This window comes from Anopheles merus, unplaced genomic scaffold (assembly GCF_017562075.2).
Source record: "Anopheles merus strain MAF unplaced genomic scaffold, AmerM5.1 LNR4000304, whole genome shotgun sequence".
In the NCBI taxonomy this organism is placed as follows: domain Eukaryota; kingdom Metazoa; phylum Arthropoda; class Insecta; order Diptera; family Culicidae; genus Anopheles; species Anopheles merus.
The window spans coordinates 3,902-27,175 of NW_024427884.1; the positions used below are offsets into that span (position 1 = coordinate 3,902).

Genomic DNA, 23,274 nt, shown 5'->3' on the forward strand with positions numbered 1-23,274 from the left:
ACCGGGCCGCGGTGCGGCACCAACACTGTGCCAAGAACAAGACGACGACGGTGAAGCTCATCACCAGAGAACCCCATCGCGGCGGACATACAGAACCGTGGACCTGTACCTATATTTTGTGGGACGGCGTGTTGGTCGTGCGTGAACGAAGCAGCGTGTTTGTGTCCGCAGCACCGCAGCAACATACATCCTTGTACACATCCTTCCGCCCCTGGTGTAGCGACGATTAAAAAAAAGTTGGCCGGGTCTGTGCCGTACGGCCGCGTAGTTCGGCATTCCGCGAGTTGGGTTCAAGGTAAGGAAGGGCATGCCCGATACTGCCAGGGTGCCGCAACCTAATCGTGTTGGGAATAGAATTAAAACACAAAAAGGTGACCGGAAAGAGTCTGGCCTGGCATCCTGTGGTGTAGGTTTTACGATAAACGGCCGTTCTATGCGCTAATGCATGCATGTGTGTGTGTGTGTGTGCGTTAGCGCGAGTGGGAGTGCGTATGCGTGTGTATGTGTGTGTGCGAACGATTCGGTGTGCATTGACCATGATAGAGATGTTCCGTGCGTGCATAATGCGAATGCTGCAGACAATGGTGCACTTGTTCGGTGGGGGTTCTTTTTTTTTTCGTCGTGCAGTAGCACATGGCCAGGGGGAAGAATCCAACGGAAGGAAAGAAATAGCACGGGGTGGATGTGCCTGTGCGCTTGTTCTGGTGCTACACACCTTGCGTGGATTGCATTGCGACAAAGCAAGCCGGGGACGATTCGCTTGGAAGCAGCGGAAGCCTTGCTGCCGTCGTCGTCGCATTGGCTTTTTGTTGTTGTTGTTGTTCTAGTTGTCTTTTCTCATTGCTCTACCGTGTGTAGTGGAGTGATAGTAGTGGTAAGGTAGCATCAGTAGCAGCCCGGAATTAAACTCGATACTCGGTTGCGGTTAGGTTTTTCGTATGGGTGTAAGCGGCGCGCCGCCAAGGGTCGGTGGACGGATAAAACGGGCGCACGAGCGTGCAAGCGAGAGAAAGAGAGGGAAATGAGAAGCGTTTTTAGCAGGAAAGGTCTCACAAGCGCGCGCGAGAGCAGCACAACGCTCCGTCTCTCTCTTTCTCTCTCTCAACGCTAGAGACACACGCACACATTCACACGTTCTGTCTCTCTCTCTCTCGCTCGCGCTCTCGGATTGTTGCGGGATGTACGAGTTCTTGCCCTGGTACGCTCTTGCGCTGGTGTGCTGCGGCCAGTGTCAGAAGTATTCAGCGCGTCTCACCGTGTGCACGGACGAAAATCGAGTTGTGTGTACATATAGTTTTTAGTAGACGGGCCCATTGAATTGCTCTGGATGGCGGCAGAGGCAAGTATACTACTCCATTGGTTTTCTATATATATATATATATATAAATATATATGTGTGTGTGTGTTCGTGCGTGTGGAGCAGCAGCAGCAGCTTCTACACGGCTGATGTACGCGGGGAGATGTTTTGTTCGTTTTGCGAAAAAACAAATGGCGTAACAAAGGCGGTCCCCGAACCAGGTTTTTCGTTCGCGCGGTTGTTCCGCTACTCCCGCTTTTCGAGAACCCGCTGGAAAAGGGGGAAAAGCTTTGCCCCCAGCCTACTGGGCAAATGTGGCTGGGTTTTCATTCGATGCAGTTCCGTGCCCATCCTCCCACTCCCCTACCTAGATGGAATAGGTGAGGGAGTTCTCACGAAATCGTCGCATGGGGCAAAGGAAACTGTACAGCGCGCATTAATGCAGACCATTTTGGGGGAAGCTTTTGAATGGTTTGTACTGCATCAATGGCAGCAAAGGTTGATCGAGAGACGAAAACTCTGCTGCCTCCGGAAGGATAATGGTTCTTTCACAACGATTTTTTTCTTCTTCCTACTTGTCAATTGCCCCTGCCTGGTTCTAGGTGTTTGTGTGTGTGTATGTGTATGCTCGTGTGTTGGTGTGGTTGTTCCGGTCGCAGCGCACCATTCTTACTCACCGCGGACACAACTACACGCATACAATCACGCATATGCTGCTGTCAGAATAGATGAAGGAAATATGGAACGGTGTTATGCTTCTGGGGCTGGGTGTACACTGTCTGGTGCTGCTGTCTTGCTCTGCTCGGATGAAGGAAATTCTTCCTGGCCTGTGCCAGCCTTTTATCCAGCTCTCCTTGCCATTACCAAGTTGTATGAACCAGTTTGCCGTTTTTTTTTATTGTATGACACAAAGTTTTGCATAAAGGTGGGCAGGCAAAAGGGCTATTTTCCGCAATGTATGTTGGAGGGTGGGCAGGGTACGAGGCAACGAATTGGAAACTTGTGTCGGTGCATGTTGAAGGAATTGGTCTCTATCTGGTCATTTAATTGCGGCCTGTTCAATTCCGGAAAGTTTTCATTCGGCAAAGGCAGCTTTCATTGATTGCAATGAGGAATGAAAAGAAAAAAAAGGATAAATGTGCACATGGTCGTTGTTAGATATTGTTGGTCTTTTTTCAGAAATGTTGACATCTGCAGCGCTGATTGTGATATTCATTTTTTATCTCTTATTTTCCCCTCTCTTCTCTCCCTTTTGTCAGGCTTCAACCGAAACGCCCGTGTACAGTTAGTGATAAAGTGAGCAACAAAATTATCAAGTAAAATAGTGCATCCACCAACCAACCAACAACCATTAAATCCAACACCACCACCACCACCACCATTTACTACTACTGCTATCTTGATCGTACACCTTACGATTTGCTGTCCCGTTTTTTGAATCGTTCTGGAACGTTGTGTTCTTTTGTTTTGTTTCTCCTTTCCATTCGCCGAAATCCGCAAACGGCAAAATTATCCGGCTCCATTTTTTCCTGGAAATTCGAACCGAAAACCTATGCGTGATATTCTGTATCACGGCCGCCCCATCTCTCCTTCACCAGCACCAGTTCCTGGTTTTTTGCGTTCCTGTTGTACAGACCTGTATAGAAATTGAATCGAAAGGCTCGATTTTAAAGAACAGTCGCAGTTGTCAAACGGATGAATGAAGTGATTGGTTATTTGTTTGTGCAACAATTGACTTTTCCCGCAGTGCTGTACTTGTGTTTGGCGTACATGTGTAGGACTGTATTCGGTCGGTTCTATTTGCTGCGATAATTTCGTCCATCATCAAAAACCGCAACACGCGTGAGCTGTGCGACAAACGAGGCGTGTGAGGCGAGCGATTTTTCTCACGCGGTGAGATCTGCTGTGCTCACCTAACCATCGCCACCATCTCTGTTAGCTTCCTCGTTGCTGTGGAATCATCCCGCATACACACACACGTACGACATCTGTTCGGTGAGGAGCAGGATTTCTTGGAGTGTGACGAAATACACTACCTCCCTATCGTGCGTGAACCTTTGGTGCGTGTGTATCGTTTGCGATCGCGGCGTGCATTTTAATTTTGTTCTGTTTTCCCTCCCTCCCTCCCTCGCGGGTGGCCGATCCAGCTCTGGCGCTGCGTCTGGAAGTGTGGCTGTCTTTTCTTGCCGTGTGTATGTGTGCAGGGTTGCGCAAATAATCGTAACCAGGAGCCGCCCAGCGCTCTCTCTCCGGCAAGTGGGAATTCTGTAGCTGCAGCGCGGTGTAAATAGTGATACAGCACACGGATAGTGTTTCTCGCATCTTCACGCCACTCTGCGAACCGTAGCCGGTTGTGTTTGTGGATGCGCCTGTGTATGTTGTGTATATACTTCTTCTGTGCGTGCGTGCGTGTGCGTATGCGTGCGGCGTTCTTGTTTCGGAAGAGTGAAGCCGTTTTTGTGTATGTATGTTTGTGTGTGTGTATGCGTATGTGTCTCGTCAGTCTATTGTGAAACAATTGTTCCGTCTCTGTCACTGGTGCCCTTGGCCATCGCGCCTTCACCCATGCGTTTGTTGACCGCCGACCAACACCGCCTCCGCGCATATTCAAATAAGCCGATTGCGTACTGTGTGCGTCCATCCGCGTGCGATTCATGCGATCGCGCAAATAATAGTTCTTGAAGCGTACGCGCGTGCTTGTGTGTAAGTTTTTGTATTGATCGCGGTCAAAAGTGCGTGTGCGAGCCTGTGTATGTGTGTGTGAGAAGCAGGAAGCACGTCGCAGTAGTTTTCAATAGAAGCATCATCATAATCGATCCCCGTTGTGTTCAGGCCACAGGCTACAGCATACAAGTGTGTACATTGGTAATATAAAAATATAAAAAAGTGTATAGCGTTCTCGTGTAGGTGTAAGCGCACGCGTGTGTGCATTGTGAAAGTGTGTACAGCAAAAGTGCATAGGACCGATAGGTCTGCGAATCTTTCCTCCCGGTTTTGGAGAAGTAATTTCAATCCTTGCCGGTGTGTAAGCGCGCTCGTGCCTGTGCCAAAGGTTGCAGTGTGCGTAGTGGAAAGCTTGCGTATTGTTTGCCAGTGTTCAGTACGAGTGTGTGCGTGCGTGCGTGTGCGTCTGTGTGTGCTGTTGTTGCATAGCTGCGTTTGTTCAGCCAGCCGCTCCACACGAACTAAAAGCGAGGTGCATCGTCTTGTGTGTGTGTGTATCGTGTACAGTGTGTATATTTTTTTGGTTTTATCCTGCCACTCACCTCCCCCCACTATCGCCACCACTACATTCAATTCTAAATCAAATGTGTCATCAATACCAATAAGAAAGCAGTGCATAGTGTTGTGAAAACAAATCGCATTTCATTTGTTAGCTTGCAATCGGTCGCTGCAACTCACGCCTGAGACGACCCCAAACACCACCAACACCCCAACGTGCATTGCTGCATTCCGAGTGTGCGGTTGAATAGTGTGTCTGTCGATCTGTGTGTGTGTGAATTGTGCTGCTGTTTTAGAAGCTGCTTGCCACTCAACAAAGCAGACGCGCCTCGGTTTTTGCTATCTGTAGCGGCGCGCGGTTCCTTCCCGGCCGTGTGTGTGCGTGAGCTGTTGCGATATTGCACCGCAACTGGCGGATTGAGCAACGACGCAACGACGTCGAGGCGACGAGGATAGCAGCGCACTGGCCGTAGCAATCTAGAAGGCCCTGTACACACGCATACCAACGCGCAGGACCTGGGGGTTTTATGCTCAACACAAACTGCTGAACCCCGTCCCCCAAAAAAAAAAAAACGCGCACCGTTCGGCCGCCTCAGCACGAGAGCAAAGAGCGCGCCGTGGAGTTGTTGTTTTCAAACAAAAACCACCATTTCTCATCCGAGCGGGGGCCAGTGGCAGGGAGATAGACGGTCGTCCAACCGCGCGGGTCTCATCTTATTCCGGGTGTGTCTCTGTGCGCTGCGTGCGAGCAAAAGGCAACTCTACTCTACTCGCCGCGCTCTCCACACTGAACTTTCTTCTGCTGCGGCACAACAGCACATCGGAACAATCGTGAAGGTACGTTCGAATGGGGTTGGGATGGGTTTTTCGTTTGTATATGGCATGCGATACTATTCTTTAGTACCGATGAATGATACAGAGATTTAGTATATGTTAACGATTCAAAGCACATTTAATTCATATCAACTTCGTGCTCATGCCATTCCCTCTTCGCTGCTTGTTTAGCTGCTGTACTTGGCTACGTGCATAAATCGTTTCTTTGTATGAGAACGTCAGCAAAATAACATATAATTTCTATGCAACAAAATTCGATACAAAATATATTAATATATCGGTAGTCGATCAGTAAAATTGCTTATCGATTAGTTTTTTATTTACGCTTCAAAGATACTTTAAAATCAGAGGAGCATAATAGTCCATTCGAGGTTGAATGTTATGAATTAATTTATGTTTTCATTTACAATTCAGAGGCAGAATTTATTAGTAAATAGATAAGAAGATATGGGGTGATTGGATGGTCTAAGGCGCATCTCCTCCTCTATAAGCCTCAAGTAGATCGATTCCCAATCGTATCCTCGTAGTAAGGATTCCATTATTTACAGTACAATCCTGTATAACGGGTTTTCCAAGTCACTTTCGAATGTAAACATTGTTATTCACCGCGCGCAAGATGTTAATCCTCATCAATCTGACATTTAATTTCCATCACAATAATTCTTCATGTCTCCAGCATGATTTTCAACACGACTCAAACTGGATTGAGTTCTTTGTTATGTGTTGAAAATCGTGTGATGAAAGTTAAATTTCTTTTTGAAACAAATAAACCATTTGACAGCTGTTGAAAAATCTTTAATGCGGTGAATAATTATGTGCACATTCAAAAATGACTTGGAGACCACCCTGTAATGCCGGGATAGTGTAGAACGATACATCAAGTAGAAGCATCAATTATGATACAAGGATTGTTGCTTCTTCTTCTTCTTCTTCTTCTTCTTCTTCTTCTTCTTCTTCTTCTTCTTCTTCTTCTTCTTTGACCCAACAACCGTTGCGCCAACAACAAGGCCTGCCTGTACCCACTGGTGAAGTGAGCTTGGCTTTCTTTGACATGTTGTTACCATAACAGGATTGTCAGTCCTGCGTATGGGGGCACGGTCTATTCGGGATCTGAACCCATGACGGGCATGTTGTTAAGTCGTACGAGTTGACGACTGTATCACCAGACCGGCTGTTGCTTACCACACCATTAAACACCTGAAGTAATATAACATTAGTCCTGTTTGATTGTTATGGTTTTAAAATTAAAACATTCTAAATAACTATGGTTCAAATTGTGTATATCGTTCTACATTAGGTAAAGATGTGTCCGATACAACTGCGCAGCGGGACAAAAAAAGCGTTATCCAGCAATCTCTGGTAGAAATGGCACGTTTTACATATGCAATGATGCTTGTCGCTCGTCGATCATCTTTCCACTCCGGGTAATTTCCCCTAACGCACAACACCACCCACCAGTAGCAGTGTTAGCACCGTTGTGCAAGTATCTGTACGGGTTTTGTGCAATTGGCACGATCGCTACTAATAATGCGCTAACATTACTCGCCCTTCGTGTCAGGTGTGGCTGGTGGATGTGAGTATTGCTTTTTTGCATGTCTCATTGAACTGAGCGAAGATAAGGACGGTTCCGTGCCGTTTGTTCTGATGCTGGGGCAATGTAACACTATTTAGTTAATCAATTTACGAGCTTAATCGAGCTCGCAAGGATCTGAGCTAATGGACTGGAATAAATGTCGCTCAAAATGTCTTCTTCGATGATAACAAAATTGCTGGCGTTTTCAAACCACTAGTTAAGTGTAAAATTACGCATTTAAAATAGCGAAATTTCGCTTGCAGTGAAAAGGGATGTTCCAAACGGCAGAAAAAATGAAGTGTTGCTGTTCAGCGGAATTCTTGCTAGACTCACATAAAGCTTCAAACAAATCACCTACGCTAAGTAGGCGCACTAACGAGTGGTTTAAAAAAAGTGTAAGGCCATTATCAAGATAACCGTGGGAATACATCCTTAGGGAATACATTGGAACTCGACAAGCGCGACTAGCCCTTTTCCCAACATGTCCGAGGGGGCAGATGCATTTGGGATTATTTATGACCTATGTCATTTAATCCCATTCCGGCAGTCAGGCAGAGTGGCAATGGCGCAGCAAGTCCAACGAATGGAGAACAGAGTGGGTGATACGTACACACGCCTGGCGGACCGGCATGTTTGGTTCTGTTTACCATTCCGGGCGCACCAACCGGGGTTATGATGTGTTTATTCGATTATATGTTTCAGACTGGCGCACATTACTTTTAAACCAGCACTGTTACTAAGTAAAAGGGTTAAAAAGGGATAGAGCGGAATATTCCGGAAGGAAGCATGATTTAGAACGCGCGTGTGTGTATGCGGGAATGATATTATCAATAGAAGATATGAATATTGGTGTAGTTTATGCATTATATTACATGTTTGGTAATGTATATTACAAGGAATGCAATGTACAAATTTACTTTCAGGATAATGCAGAAAATCAAACAATAGATTACATATTCCATTTCATACAAACCTTCATCACGTGTAATTGAGGATTGGCTGAAGTTCAGCTTTTTTGGCAAACGAAGTAACCGTTATACCACTACGTTGAATGATTTACCAACGCAAAGTACTGCGCAAAAATGCTTGATTACCGCTGGGTTTCAAGAATCATTCATTGATATTCATTCATCTAAATCTGCAGTGATAAGTGATTCGAATCTCAAATCGACTCTTCAAAGATTAATGAATCACTAAAGATTCAAGAATCTTCACAGATCATCATTTTAATCATTTGTAAAGATGGATTTATGAGTCTCCAAGGATTCATAAATTTACTAGATTACATCCATTAAATTCATATATCTCCACGGGTAAATGGATCTTAAGAGATGTGTAATTTGCAAAATATTGAATTTACTTGATCCCACCTAACAACATATGCACGTCGTGGGTTTTACGCATGGATCGTCTCCCCGTAGCAAGATAAACTATATGGCTGCGTGGTACTTCTCGAAGAAGTATGAAAAGCCTGTATAGGTTGGCATGACCACGTTGGGTGTTACGCCAACAAGAAGAATAATGAAAAGCTCAAGCTCTATGAATCTTTGGAGATTTATGAATAAGCGAAATTCTTGAATCCCTAGAGATTCGTGAATTTTTCGAGATTCACGAATCTTTTGAGATTCATGAGTCTTCTGAAATTCATGAATCTTTCGAGATGCACTAATCTTTGCAATCGGTATTCTGATTCATTGAATTATTTCAAAGAATCGTTCCGATTCATTCTGATTCATCGAATAATATCACAGATTCATTCAGATACATGAATCTGAATGATATTTAGCCAACACTAGTGTGTACAGTAAACAAAAAACAGGTGTATTAATTAGGAAATGCTGACTTATCTCTTTGGACCTCGCTCTACAATTCTACAATTAGACATGCAGATGACCGAAAAATGATCTACTGAGAAATTATCATAGTAATTTACTGTAAGATCCCAGGCTAGGATTAGTGGATTAGTGGATTAGTGTAAAACCAAACATTAAAAATTAAATATTAAACAGAAGCATTGTAATAAGATTAAAATAAATGAACAGGTTTTGGGTTCAAAGAGCAATATTTTTGTTCTTCTACATTAAAGTTTTTAACAAAATTTCTCAATTTGTTAACTTTTTTTGTTAATGAGGTTTGACTTAATTTTTGGAATCTTGTCCTAATTTTAAAGCAACTTACGCTTCCAACTCTGGTAGATCCTGTATTATCTTGACATTTTATTAAAACTTTTGACAGAATATGTGGTATTACTTTATAACTTATATTATAAAGTGCTATTTCTACTGGTGTTGCTTGTATTTTATGAGAGCTGTTTGCTGACTTCACAGGAATAATAGTTCTTTTATTTAAAATATAGCTGCGACTAGATGCGCTTTGTTGTAAGGAAAAACATACTGTAGTCCGATCATATTTCTCCCTCCAAGTCAACCTGGAATAATGTTATGTTTCCAATCAGGCCATACATCATAATAATAATAAAAAAACACCTTCCCTGAATGCTACGAAGTAGTATTGCTCCATCACGCTGCTGTCAGTTCGTGGAACGTCAAATGCAACGATTTCCGAATGGCATTAGCACGCCTTCCTCTCTGCCATGTACCTTTCTCCCGGTGTTCTCACGCATGATCCCAAGCGTGCATGGAAGCCGTTCGAAACATTTGGGTAGAAAATTGATGTTCTCTGCCGTCTCTTCCTGATTCTTTTTTTTTGTGTGTGTCGCATATGCTGCTCGTCCCGTCCCTGCTATGACTGCAGTTGACATTTCACGGTACGTTGTCATTGTCCTGTCACCGATAGCTATGGCAAGATGGAGGTGTAGAGCGCACCATCTTGCGCTGTGCGTTTCACCAATATAGCAACGATCCTAGTATACGCTGTATGAGAGTATGAGAGAGAAATGAGTGAGTGCGTGAACTCGGCTCGGTGCAAAAATCTAGCACCAAGAATTTGCCCGAATATTGCTCGTTTTTGCGGGGTGCCTCTGATGAACGGTTTTATTGCGGGTCACAGCGATTGTTGTGCGGGTGTGGGCAACGTTCTTCTCAATCCGGACGGCCTCTGGAATTATGGCAAACCAGTGCGCACCCCAAACCCCGGGAAAGCCTCACTGCTCGTTAGGGGTTGATGTCTCCATTGAGGCCGCAGCATGACAGTTACCGGCACGTTAGAATGTGCCTTTCGTTCGCAAAGCCACAAGAGAGCGCACTCACAATGAAACATGGGAGGAAGAGAGGGAGCGGGAACTGGTCGGAACGAGCGCGAGAACCTGTGGCAGACTGAGAAAGTGAATTGAAGTTTACACTTGAGTAGCGTGGTAGATAAACTTCAAATGGCTTAACTTCCCTTCTTTTGCACTCCAAGCGCCCGGTCCGAACACACAAGTACAATAAACACAACACAACCCTGCCCCCCACACATACACGTATGAAGCGGCGCATGTATAGGCTCGACCGAACACACTGCTCCGCCGTGGCTGCTTCGTTCGTTCACCTGTGTTCCGTTGCGGCAAAAAGGTTGGATGCCCACGGTGAAAGGGAAGGGGAGGGAGAGGGGCAAAGGGAAGAAGCATAAGAAGAAACACAACACAAATCTGCGCGTAGCATTAAATTTGCCTATCCGCCGTTCACTTTGCCGCATTGTGGTGTGCGCCTGCACACGTTCTGCTCTGCTCTGCGCGCTCTGGGGCTACGGTAAGAATGTGTTCTGCGTGTGTTTTCTTTCCCGTCACATTCTTAGCGCGCTCTTTCACTTTTCTTCCCGCTCGTTGTCTTGGCGCGCTCTCTGGCATGTGTGTGTGTGTGCCCGGAGTATCGTGCTCAATCTTTTTTACCATCACCTTTCGCTTTGCCTGCCACCCAGCAACTGCCGCCAGCAGCACCACCGTGTGTGATCGCGTCCGATTCCTTTTCCATCGATCCGCCGCGGATTGTGTCTCGCGCAGTGGAAAAGAACAAGCAATGACCCATGAATGTTCTGGTCGTCTTCGAGGCTTCTCCGAGCCTTCTTCGCGAGCCCCTACCAAGTGTTGTGTGGTGTTGGTGGAAGCGTGTTCCGCTTTTATGATGCTTCCACAGCGCGAGGACTAATTTGGAAACTTCTCCCACCGGTAATGATGTAGTTGCTACCCCATTGAGGCAGGAAAAGGCATATGAAGCAGCCCTGTAGGATAGTATTGGTGTTGGATTCCGATGTGATGTGCGCTTTGGCGCACCTGAGCCTTCACTTCTCTTGCACAAATTAGATCGAAATCATGCCGGTTGGCTTGGTGTGGCCCCGCCGGAAACAGGCGGCAACTGGCATGGGCCTCCCATCTCGTTTCCCGAAACCCACCACCATTTGATGTTCAATCTTTCATCATCTTTGCTGGTCGCCGTCATCATCTGGCAGCAGTGCTGCGCGCACTCTGTTGCATTAGAACGCGCTGGCAGTTTGACGGTGATTTGGTACGATTTTCCATTTCCATCCAAGATGAAGGCTGCTGCTCCCTAGCGCGCGCACACACACACACCATGTGTATAGCACCGCAGCGAATGTGTATGTGCTCCATGCGTTCGTGTGTGTGGATTTATGTTGTATGTTTCCCTTTCATTTCGCACTGCATCTAGCGAGTGCGGATTTGTTGTTCTGAGGGGTCGCACAGCTCTTTTTATTCCCGGTACCTTGGTCTACGGTGGTGAGTTTGGGGAGCGGGGTGGTGAAGGGTCGGATTTCTTCTTCGATGATGCTCTGTTGCTTCCGAGCTGTTGTTGGGTATCGATTTTGTCGCTTGACTTGAGCTTAGGGTGTATGAGAGTTTTTTTGTGTTCTAACAGGGTTTTCCAAGTCAATTTCCTAAGTCTACATAATTTTCCATTGCTTGCGAGATGGGTTTCAACAGCTGTCAAAAGTTGTATTTGCACCTCAATAATGTTTCAGTTCTTTCAAATGATTTTCAACACGTCTCAAGCTGGATTGAGTTTGACAGTTCTTTGTGATGTGTTGAAAATCAAGAAGCTGGTCAAATGCTTTATCTCAGCGGTCGGCAAACTTTTGAGGCGAAGGGCCAACTTTAGTAGATAATCGAGTGCCGCGGGCCAGGTGAACGCGGTTTTTTTGCGGTTAAATTATTATATTTTAATCTTTTAGAAACATTTTAGGTATTATTGTTGTTTTTCTGTAATTATATCATCCAAGTATGGTTCAAAATTAATGATACCTACTTTAAAAACTAATTCTAATCTTTAATCATTTGAGAATCGGCAATAGATGACTAAAAATGTGATCAGTCAAAAAATAACAAAATGGGATCAATAACGCTTCTTGAAGACCCCATCTTCCCAGGCCTAAAAAAATATTGTATATATTCCGGGGATGATACAAAAGTCTGAAAGGCTGAACAATTATCGAAGCAAACATAGATTCAGTAATTATAAAAATGCTTTATGGACAAGTCAGATGTCATGCCACGTCAGATCAATTAACTTATCAATAGCCCATGAGACAACAGAAAACCTCATCAGTCACCTTACCTTGACACCTCTGTCAGTCGAACTCTAAACATGATGACCAAAAAAGTGAACCAACCAACTTATAAGCGTGCGCAATCAACGAATGACGCCCCGTAGCGTCTTAAATGGACTGCGTACAGAAGTCTGACGTCGCATAAGAACATTTCTGCGTATTGATCACCAACATCTTGGCACTATTAGGCAACAATCAAAGCATCGCAGGAGAGCCCAGGTTTATTTTTGAGGCTCCAAAAAAGCTAAAAATGAAGACAAAGGCACTAGTGGCTACATTACTGCGTTAGCGGGGGAGGGAGATCGATGCAACCAGCCAAACAGTGAAATAATATGGCAAAATTAACACACATATCAGGAAGCAGAAAATACGTCCACTGACTTCGCAATGGCAAACAATGACGCCAAAGTCAATGCGTTAATATTATGTGAATTTCGGTAGAATTTCGACATGACACCCAAGTCCGCAAACTGGTACAACATCCGTCACATGTGTTCTATCGAATTTTTCTGGACTAACATGATGCAAAAGCTCAACTCTAACAATTTTGTCGCGAAAACTTAGGATGCCTACAGGCATGTCTTCGTCCATAATGGCGAAAATTCCGGATAACTGATGAAAGGCAACTCCCAAAGTCTTAGATTTATTTGTCCAAGGATGCTTAAATAATTACCTTTCAAATTTTGTACGTGTTAGGAAATTATCTCCTCTATTTTTTTTTTCACAGCCAACCGAAAAAAGACATTTTTTCTTCGAGTTCGAACATACCGATCGATCCGTCATTCCATAGTATTTTAATTAAAGTTGAAAGAGTACGATGGTATAAAATGTTATTCTAAAAGATATTCAGTAATTTTTATAGGAATAGTTTCTTCACATCTTTCAAAATCAGTCAAAACCTTTCGCGGGCCGGATTGAATGTTGCGGCGGGCCGCATTTGGCCCGCGGGCCGGACTTTGCCGACCGCTGCTTTATCTGAATAAGTTTCATTCATTCGTTAAACATGGCCCATCCTGTTTAAGGCCGAGTTGGACAATCAATAGAACTAAATGTATCGAATGGCTTACAGGGTTTTCGAAGTCTTTTTCGAATGTGCTCATAATTATTCACCGCCTACAAGATGTTTTTCAACAGCTGTCAAATTGTGTGCTTGCTTCATAATACGTATTATTCATAATAATACAATTTATATTATTACACATGATTTTCAACACATTACAAAATCAATCCAACTTTAGATGTGTTGAAAATCTTGCTGAAGAAATAAAAAAATATGCTGATGGAAATGAAGTATCCGATTTATGTGGATTAACATCTTGCACGCGATGAATGACAAAGTTTACATTCGAAAATGACTTGGAAACTCCTGTATGAATTATTTCAATTAATATTGTTGAAGCAATCATTTGAATTCTAATGTCTCTTAACAAGATTTCATCCTCTATCTCTACTCTGTCTCTCTATGAATCAACCGTTAAGTAAATGAGATCCAAAAAAACCTATTTTAACTTTGTCAATGATGAATGTCATCTAAGTATCATACTTACGTTGCCCAATAAAAAAAATCCCGTTGATTATCATGGCATAAAGCTACCTTGAAAAAAAAAAGCTTCTTTTAAGTGAATAGAAACAGTAGAATAGTAGAAATCTAAATATTCATAAAAAAAGGATTCACAACATAAATCTTTTTGCATTTTTTACGATTTAACTCACTCACTCCCTGGGTCGGCTAGTGATTAAATATTTTCGAATTTAATTTACTCAAACTCCGAACCGAATTGGTACAAAACCCATCAGTATGAGCCATAACAATCAGATCGTCCTTAGAACTATTCACTGGAAATTTAATTAATTTACTCTTACTAAGAGAGCACATCTTTAGTATAGATGACATTGAACTTCTTTTCCTTTTTTATAAGATGAAGTTGACTTTTCTTTAGTTTAGAGCTTATTATTTTTTCAGTTAGTCCCTTTTCAATCCTGCAATTTAAAAAAAGGTTTTTGTTTTTATATTGAAAATTAAAAATTAATTTAAATAAATTGAACATCAACGCAAAAAGTTTTAGATATGTTTGTTGTTTTTGAATCTTAAACAATAAACAGTGCAGTAAAAATAAGGAGGCAAATGTCCTTGAAGAAAATCTATGTGCAACTGTATTTCGGATTTGAGCATTTTCACGCTTGGATAGTTTATCTTTGATAGTGAATCGGTTAGCGATACCTCTGCGTAGCAAACAACCTTCATAAAGTACTAAAACCTTCCCTTTTTTTAAGCCGTTGCAGATCTATGCATCGAGTGTGTTACATATTGGTAAAACAGATTAGCCTCATATAATTCATTAAAGCTACGCAAAGTAGAACAGAAATAGAACGCATTTGCAGCATCAGCTCAAGGCGTTTCTATGCTCATAATGCTACTGAAATGTATCACTGTATTGTCGATACATAATAATTCCGATTGGACTTCCAACGCTGCAGCTACGGCTCACAATACGCAATAGTTAATGGTTCTCTCAATATAATCATCTCAACCCCAGCCCCAGCATTTGCTGTCGAGAATAGGTCCACCTTCCAGAAGGACGCAGTTTGTTTGTCCTAGGAAGTGGTGTTTAAGTCGGTACACTACTAATACTCATCTGTGTTTGCTCTTTGGTCCAGTTTACCAGCGTCGTTTGCCTTGTTGTACTGTGCGCATACACCACCTCGAGTGCGGCTTGATCCTCATTTGCGGCAATGGTCTTTACCCGGAAAATATCTCCTTCTCGGGCCTTCCTCAGGGCATGATGCAGCGAGGCAAGGTATTGAAATACTGCACAGCAGCAACATCTGTCCCTAATGCCAATGGAGCAGGCTTTCCGAAGCATTATGATGCACTTTTTCTCATGCGGCGTTCATTGTGTGCCACCAGCGTTTGTTCCCCTCGTTTGCGGTGTGGCCGTGTGCCCCTGGTTCGACGATATTTTTCCGCCATCTAAAGGATGCTCGGGGAATATTCTGTGATTTTTATTTATAGTTGTTAGCTTTAGTACGTCATATTTTTGTACAAGAAGTTGATATAAATGTGGTTTGAATTGACGTTACTGCTATCTCGAGCCCACAAAGGGACAATGTGTCGTTTTAACCTGTTGGTACATGTTTTATTTTTTTTCTGTAGCTTTGCAGATAATATCCATATTTCACTCATTAATCTAATGGCTTTTCCGTCTCTTTTTTTTTCTTCTCCACGCTGCAATAGGAACGAACTGTTGCCGCCGATCGATAGTCCCACGCAACAGCGAACAAGAACAGCGGCAGCAAGCAACGCTTTTAGCAAAGTAAAGGGCATCGGCCAAGACAACAACGGTGACACCGACGACGACGACGACGGCCACGATCGTACCGGAAACAGTTGCCGGCAGCATGAAGCTACTGGGTGGGCACGACGACGGTGGCGGACGCAATGCAGCTCCGATCCGCACGCAGGACGATGCCGCCGTCGGCTACGTGTTCCAGCGGCATCCGAACGAGACCGAGTTCAACCAGTTCGCACAGAAGCAGTCCCGGTGGGCTTCCGGGGACGACACCATTATCGATGTGAGTATTGCCACCATGTATCCGGTTCCGAATGGTGGACATTTCTATTAACTTGCCGGGAGACGGAAGCCATGCAATGATGGGGGCTGCGGATGCGTGGCGGCGTGTGTGTGTGTGGCTCGGCTCTGGTCGCAAATGGTGCGGCTGCAGAGGGGGGTTTGTAATTCCCTGCTTCTTCATTGTAGTGCAACAATGTTGGATGATAAGGGTTGCCTGTATTTGCTGTGCATTTGGCAAATGTGTAACGTTATTTCTTCGCGTGTTTGAATAATCGGAATAAATGCATTGTGTGTGGTAGTGTTATACTTCTCCTTCTTAGACGCTAATAGTGCTGAGAGAAATCCGTGTTTGAATTGTGGAGACGATTTGTATCTCCTGGTTACGGTTTAGCACAGTACAGAGAAGGTTTGTTGGTGTGTATATATCAATCACTGCTGTATTTGTGTGCAAAATCATTGAAACAAGTTTTATTTGTGGTGATTAATGCATCACCTGAAGAGAATAAAAAAATATGGCAAACGATTCCTATTTTTTATATAATTCTAATGGCGGATAACGACTCAAAGAAAAGAATGCTGCACTGAATGAAACTGATAAAATTAGTTCCATTAATAAAAAAAATATGTTACTGTTCGAAAACTTTCGTGGACCCACGTCTGAAGCATTAATAGATCCTTCGCTTGCGTGCTTGTAAAACTTTTCCATCGATGCAGTACTTAACGAAAATGAATACTTATACCATCCGCTATGCCCATGTTGGCCTCCCACAAAATGGCCGTAAAATCGTTGGGCGTTTGTCTTCCTTTGGGTCGATCGGCTCTTCGGCTGCCGTTTTGTTTGGGACGCTTCTGTGTGCAGTCGACGGGGGTGAGGGTGGTCGTGGGGTTGATTAAACGTTCCCTAGCATGCAAATTAAGGAGTGAGCAGCATAGTGCCGCGCGTCGGTGGGATGTAGAAAAGAGCAGTAGTAGCATAATAAACGAATGGAACAGAAGATAACAGCGTAAAGTAGAGGTAGAGAGAGAGAGTGGAAAAAGGTTCATATTTAAACGACATGCAAGATATGCCCCCACTTCATCTATGGTCGAAATTGTGTACGATGCAGCAGCACCTGCAGATACGTGTAAATACACCCTTTTTTAGTTATTTGCAGAAATTTTGTTAGTGCGAGTATAATTTGTATATTGTTGAAATGTGATGCAGTTTTAATGCTTGTACGTTATACTACTAACACATATTTGCTGTTTGTTCAAGATCAGCTATCCCGATTCCACCAAAAAACAATAGAACGTATAGTTAACTAACCTAATTTAACGATTGTTCTACAATCAGCACATGGAGAATGTTATGAATTTCATCTACACTAAATGATTTTCAAGCTAGCTACGAATTCCCTATTTGTCCGAATACTTAAGTTATTTACTTTCCAATTCATTTCTGGATTTTTAGAACCAAGACAAGTGGAAGTACAACCCCGCACTGACGAACAACACGCCCGGTGGTCTGCTGCCACCACCGATCGTACCCGGCGTAAAGCAGCAGCAACAGCAGGTAGCCCAACAGCAGCAACAACAGCAACAGCAGCAGCAGCAATCACTTCAGCAGCAGCCACCGATGCAGCATCCCCATCAGCCGCACCAGCATCAGGTGCAGCAGCAGGTACAGCAGCAGCAACAGCAGCAACAGCATCAACAACTGCAGCAGGCGCAGCAGATGCAGCATCAGCATCAGCAGCAGCAGCAACAGCTACCCATGATTAACCATCCGTCGCAGATGGCAAACCATCTGAACCATCAGAACCATCTAAATCAGACGATGCTGAACCATGCGACGATGAACAGCGGAGGCCTACCGACGATGCAGATGCCAATGCAGGGTGGCATGTACGATCATCTTCATCCGCCGAACGTGAACGTGAACGGTGTCGGCGTACCGAAGCCGCCCATGCCGGAGCAGCAACTCGTGTATCTGAGCGGCAGTCAGCAGTACGGAACGGTGCTGGCCCCCCAAAACCAGTACATTCCACGCAATAACTCAGCGGTAGGTGTGGGTTTAGAGAGCAGAGTGGTCAGCTTTATTATCCTTTGGGGGGAACAGTGGAAAATCAGTATTTTATCCAAAATAATGGCATTAAGGTCTTTCAAAGGTCTGTGAAAATTTAAGAGCATGGCGTCTTTGTGGGCAATTAACTTTGTTCTTTATACACCTTTATCGCAGTGTTATGTCTTATGGCGTTAAAAGCTTATCGTCGTAAAATTGGCAACGTCGTCTTTGTTGCGCACTTTTTTTTTCTCACGGCCGATAGGAACGGAAACTATGATACCGAAGCAGAAAGGATTGTTCTAATGTAACTCTCCCAGAACGAAGCGTATGTTTTGGAGCTATGTTGGCACTTAAATCATTTCGTTACGATAAACAAAACTAGGTTTTCCCATTGTGCGAATTGGTAGAATTGGGCAGAATCCGGCACACTCTGAAGACGAAGGCGGGTATGATGCGATTGGCATGCGGCTATCGATTCTAGCGTTCGCCATTCTTGCTGATGAGGCAAGCGGTTTTTGCCGTTGGATAAAAACGAGCAAACGAGCAGTGCAGTGCACCTAACCGACGTTGACCCGTTCGGAAAAAGCTCCGGGGAGCTCCGAAGGGAGTCTACTTACCGGACAAAATCGCATCGATTCCCTCTTGGATGACACCACCACTACCTCGCACTCGCCGGTAGTTAGAAGTGTCCATGTGAAGAGCAATAGCATAGTGACAGTATAATAATTCAATTAATGCTGACACCAAAAGCTACCCCAAACCAACCCCAAACTCATACTTTTGTTCCCGGATTCGTGTTCCCCCTGTCTAGGTTGGGGTTGTGTGCACTGCTGCAATGAAATGAGGCCAACCCATCGTTGCGTTTTATGCTGCTACTTGGTGAGTGGGTTGGTTTAGGAGAGCCTGGTGAACAGTGCACCGTACGAAAAGGTACATAGTGGTGTATCCAAGGAGGATGGGGCAGGGATTTGGGGAGTGGTGTATCCAAGGAGATGGGGAGGGCTGATTTGGATGGCGCGCACGAACGCGCGCCGGAAATGAGAGGAGCACAAAAAAGAAAGCGAAAAGGAAGAAGAACTGTGTGTGTGCAAAATAATCTATGTCAACTGGCGCAATTTATCGTCCTGCTCTTTTACCTACCCTATCCGTCGGCGGGGTACTCTATCGGGCGGTTAGGGGAAGACGAGCGGAGAGACCATGTCTAGCAGAAAGGGTGCGAGTGCGCGATGCAGAGCCTGGAGGATGAAATCGGAAACAGATGTATTTAAGCTGCGTCCTCTAAAGCGCATTCATGCTACTGTTTTTTGGATTCAATGGATGATGCTCCGATTCTAATGTTTGTGAGAAAAATGGGCCTGGGTGGTCGCGCTATTCCGAACTAGGAGTCCAAAAATCGATGCTGCGTTATTTGCACACATTGCTGAGTTTCATCGGAGAATCTTCGGAAAACAATTAAATATGAATCGGGCTACTATACCTGAGTCGGGCAGTTTTAGTCAAACACATGTATACCGAACATATTGGACCCTCTTTGACAAGCCTACATTTGTGTTAAATGTATTTATCATTTATTTAAGGATGTATTTAAAAATGTATCCAAAAAGTAGCCAAATTTTATATCAAGCTTTCAAAGGAGAACTGTACAAGCAGTTGTCTAATTTGAGGGATTTTTCATTTGCCTTGTTTAACCAAAATGATCTTTTAATTGCTTGTGAGACACAGACAGCCACATCAGTTGGGGAGGTCTGCTTCTCTTGATTAAAAATTCGTCACGGCACAGCGCTGTGTCTGCTTGTTGGCTCGCTCAACTCTAAACTCATCAAAAAGAAAATGCATGCTTTCCACGGTCTGATGTCGAAGACTAAAACAAACCTAGCACAAGTGTAGGGTTCTCGCTGCTAGCAACCGATCCCAAAAGTCAGAAATGCGCCTGTGAAAATCACGCAAAAAAGTTAAACACCGGCTATGTATCCGGGGTTTTTGCACCATTTGTGAAGCTCCCCCTCACCTATAACGAGGACAATGACAGGCGGCGCCCGTTGCTTTGGTAGCTGTTGGCGACCACTAGGCAAAAAGGAACGCAGCAAAGCGTAACGATTTCTTGTGCGCGCGTGTGTGTCTTTTTTGTTTTTGTGTTGGTCAGATCGTTGGGATTTGGTGGTTGTGATTTGATTAGAATACTTTTTGTTTTACTTTTGCGCTCGTTGGCTGCTGCTGCCCATCTTATTGATCCAATTAATATTACCCTCTTTGGGCCATTTTGTAGTTTGTCTGTATGGTTTATACTTTGCCTATTTATAATTTTATTTGTTCTCGTTTCAAACTCGAATAATATCATGATGATTATTTTCACATGTTTTATTATGCTCACGACTATGAAAGCTCTTAATACAAATTGTCCAAATACAAATTAATACGGCCTTTGCGAAAAATGTTTGGCTATTGCTCACATTCAGTGTGTATTTTGTGTATGAATGCGCTTCAACAGTTTTGATGATATGCTATTGCTGTTAGGAAATAGATTATGTTCCTAATACGCTGGCAATTATAATTTATTTTAAATTATTAAGAACGTAGTAAGTCTTACTATGTCCTTATCATTACTTAACTTATCAATTAAGTTTCGGTTTGTTAGAATCTGTATGATGAATTCTAAGGTCTTTTGCTAGTTTTCAGGAATAAAAGCCCTAAAATGCCTAAAATAGTATTTTTGACACTCAGCAAAATTTATATCTCAAGAGTATTAGTGTTCAATCAAAATAGTATTTAAGATTGGAGGAAAGATTTTAAACAAATGTGCCATGCGTTTGTGCGTTTGTCTGCGCTTTTGACTTCAGAACATCTCCTAGCGCAAAAGAGCAGCCGTTTTCACTCCTCGCATGTGGACGCGATTGTGCAATAGCGCCAAACATGGCCGATCGAGCAAAGTAGTCATTGGAAAACACAGTGAAAATGACAGGCTCGCCTTTTAATGTACCATTTGCCGAGACACCGCCGTCAACAGTATGGGCCCAAGTTCTTTTCTCACTCCCTCCGGGCGTGTATGTTGCGCATATATAGCGTCCGTGTGCGTGTTTGCCGTGGCCAGTGCTCGCCCGAGTGTTTTCTCATGGCGTGCGGCGCCAGGTGCTACGGGCAGCAGGTGTGTGGATAGGTGTGGAAGCTGCAGACAATCCGCGAACCCAGCGTGAGAGGATGCGGCATGCGACTTCGTGCCTCATACCCGACAGTGGCTGGAGAAGGTGGTAGCTCTGTTGCCATTGACCGGTACGGGGAGGTGTACCTCTACTGGCTCTCGTACTGCTCGTGCTCTTCAACAAAAGGTTTTTGGCTTCCACCAGCTCCAGTCAAGGCCGGACAAACGCGCGAGCTCGGGCAGCCGGCGCTCCGACTCTAGCGAGATGCGTGCGGGAGCGAACACGAGCCAACGACAAACATTACCACCGCAGTGAGTGCGAGTGAGTAGAAGAAAAGAAAACGCGCGTCAAAGGGCCCGGTGCGAGAGAGCGTACCGGGGATCCCAGCGCAAGAGCGAACCGCCGACGTGAGATAGAGATGACAGAGGGTGAGCATAACACAAAACCCGGGTGAGCCGGTTCATCATCCTCATCATCATCGTCATTAGCAGCAACAACACCACCAGCATCAACAACAACCCACCGTTCACCGTGTTGTGATGGTTTGTGTGCTGCATCAGTTAAGCTGCTTTGGTATAACGAAGCTCGCCTTTTCCGGGCTTTTGATTGCGCCCGGTGTATGTTCCTTCGCGAGTTGTGCAGTATTGGGTGTTGTCTATTTTTACAAACAATAGCCGGAGAAGAATTTCATCCACAATGCTATGGTCGCATCGCTTTCAAATTCGAGCGTTTCGTATTCTAATTGCGAAACGGTTGTATGGCAGTAACTGATACGTAAGTGGTTTTTTGATTAGGGAAGATATATTTATAAATGCTCTGCCACTCATAATATCGATGTTGTGCAATATCGTTAAAAGCCTTTTACTGTTTATTATGTATTAGCCTAAAATTAACCCTTGCTCATATAATATGTATTCAATTTGCGTATTGGTAATTACACATACACTCTACTAGCCACCACCATGCACGATATTGGTTTTCCTCCTCCTCTTTGCATACAATTTCGTGTCATTTCCCAATATGGTGGTCCTCCAAGGGGAAGAAAAGCTTCTCATGTGTTGTTCTTGAGCAGATGATGGCTAGGTCGGTTTCATCGACTTAGACCATTATTCCACAGATATTTGTTTGACTATTTCATCGAGTTTGTGTCTGTATGCTTGTGTTTCGTTCTTAATATGTATCTGTCAGCTATCTACTATTTCGAGGTAGCTTAGGGAAATCCCAGGCCCAACAACCCTCGACTTGTTGGTTGGGATAAAGGATAATGCTTCTGCTCTACCTGTCCTTCCTACGTTCGAATCGTCGAGGACCAAGATACATTGTTAATGCAACAGCTCTTAACCTATCCGGCAATGCCGTACCTTTGACGCTTTGAGATTTTCATTCGTTCTCACGCAACGGCACGCTCTCCTTCAGAATGTTCGCAGCCCTATCAATCGATATGTGCCCCCGTACGGATGATATTTTGCGTCCCTGGGGGAAGGTTCGTACAAGATGTTCGTGTGGGTATTCTGTGATTTTTTGCTATAACAAATTGAAGATTCTGGATATCTTTTGTACACCGTACCATCTCAGCAAAGATCTTACATAGTTGGGTGTCTAAAATATAGACCTTTTTTTGAATACTATATGCGACATTCTAATTGGGTAAAATCGATAATTTTTGGAAAGAGAACTGACAGCAAACTACAAAGCAGCATAGGCAGCAGATAGATTGCCGTTGGTTGGATAAAATGCGAAGCGTAATTGCCCTTTGACACGAAATATTGACACAGTTATGCAGACGCGTTTGTTAATACCGGCGGAATGGCCCAAGAATGTCCCCGGTGTGCCTGATAAACGATATTCTGAAGTTAAGGGAGCTCTTGGAGTTTTATATTATGTTTGTACTTGATGTGGACTTGCTTGACATGTCGATTCACAAAAGCTACTCGCTACTGCTTGATGACAGTAGAAGTGGTCGGTCCAAGTGCGGCTCTCCTATTTCAAAACGAGTAACTTCGATTGTGAATTTTTCCTATGCGGCTTAATTCACGCCGTTGCACAACCACAATAAACACCCCAGAATTAAGATGGACATCATGTGTGTGTGTGTG

At 44.1% G+C, this 23,274-nt stretch overlaps 1 protein-coding gene across 1 annotated transcript in view; it reads left to right on the forward strand.

Annotated features, from left to right (window-relative positions):
• Positions 1 to 203: 203 nt before the first annotated feature.
• LOC121602119 (maternal protein pumilio-like) overlaps positions 204 to 23,274 on the forward strand; it is a 46,624-nt gene continuing 23,553 nt past the window's right edge. The window contains exons 1-4 of the mRNA XM_041930884.1: positions 204 to 295; positions 2,557 to 5,356; positions 15,661 to 15,998; positions 17,448 to 18,038. Coding sequence (XP_041786818.1) covers positions 15,825 to 15,998; positions 17,448 to 18,038 — 765 coding nt within the window. The 5' untranslated portion in view covers positions 204 to 295; positions 2,557 to 5,356; positions 15,661 to 15,824. The remainder of the gene's footprint in view (positions 296 to 2,556; positions 5,357 to 15,660; positions 15,999 to 17,447; positions 18,039 to 23,274) is intronic.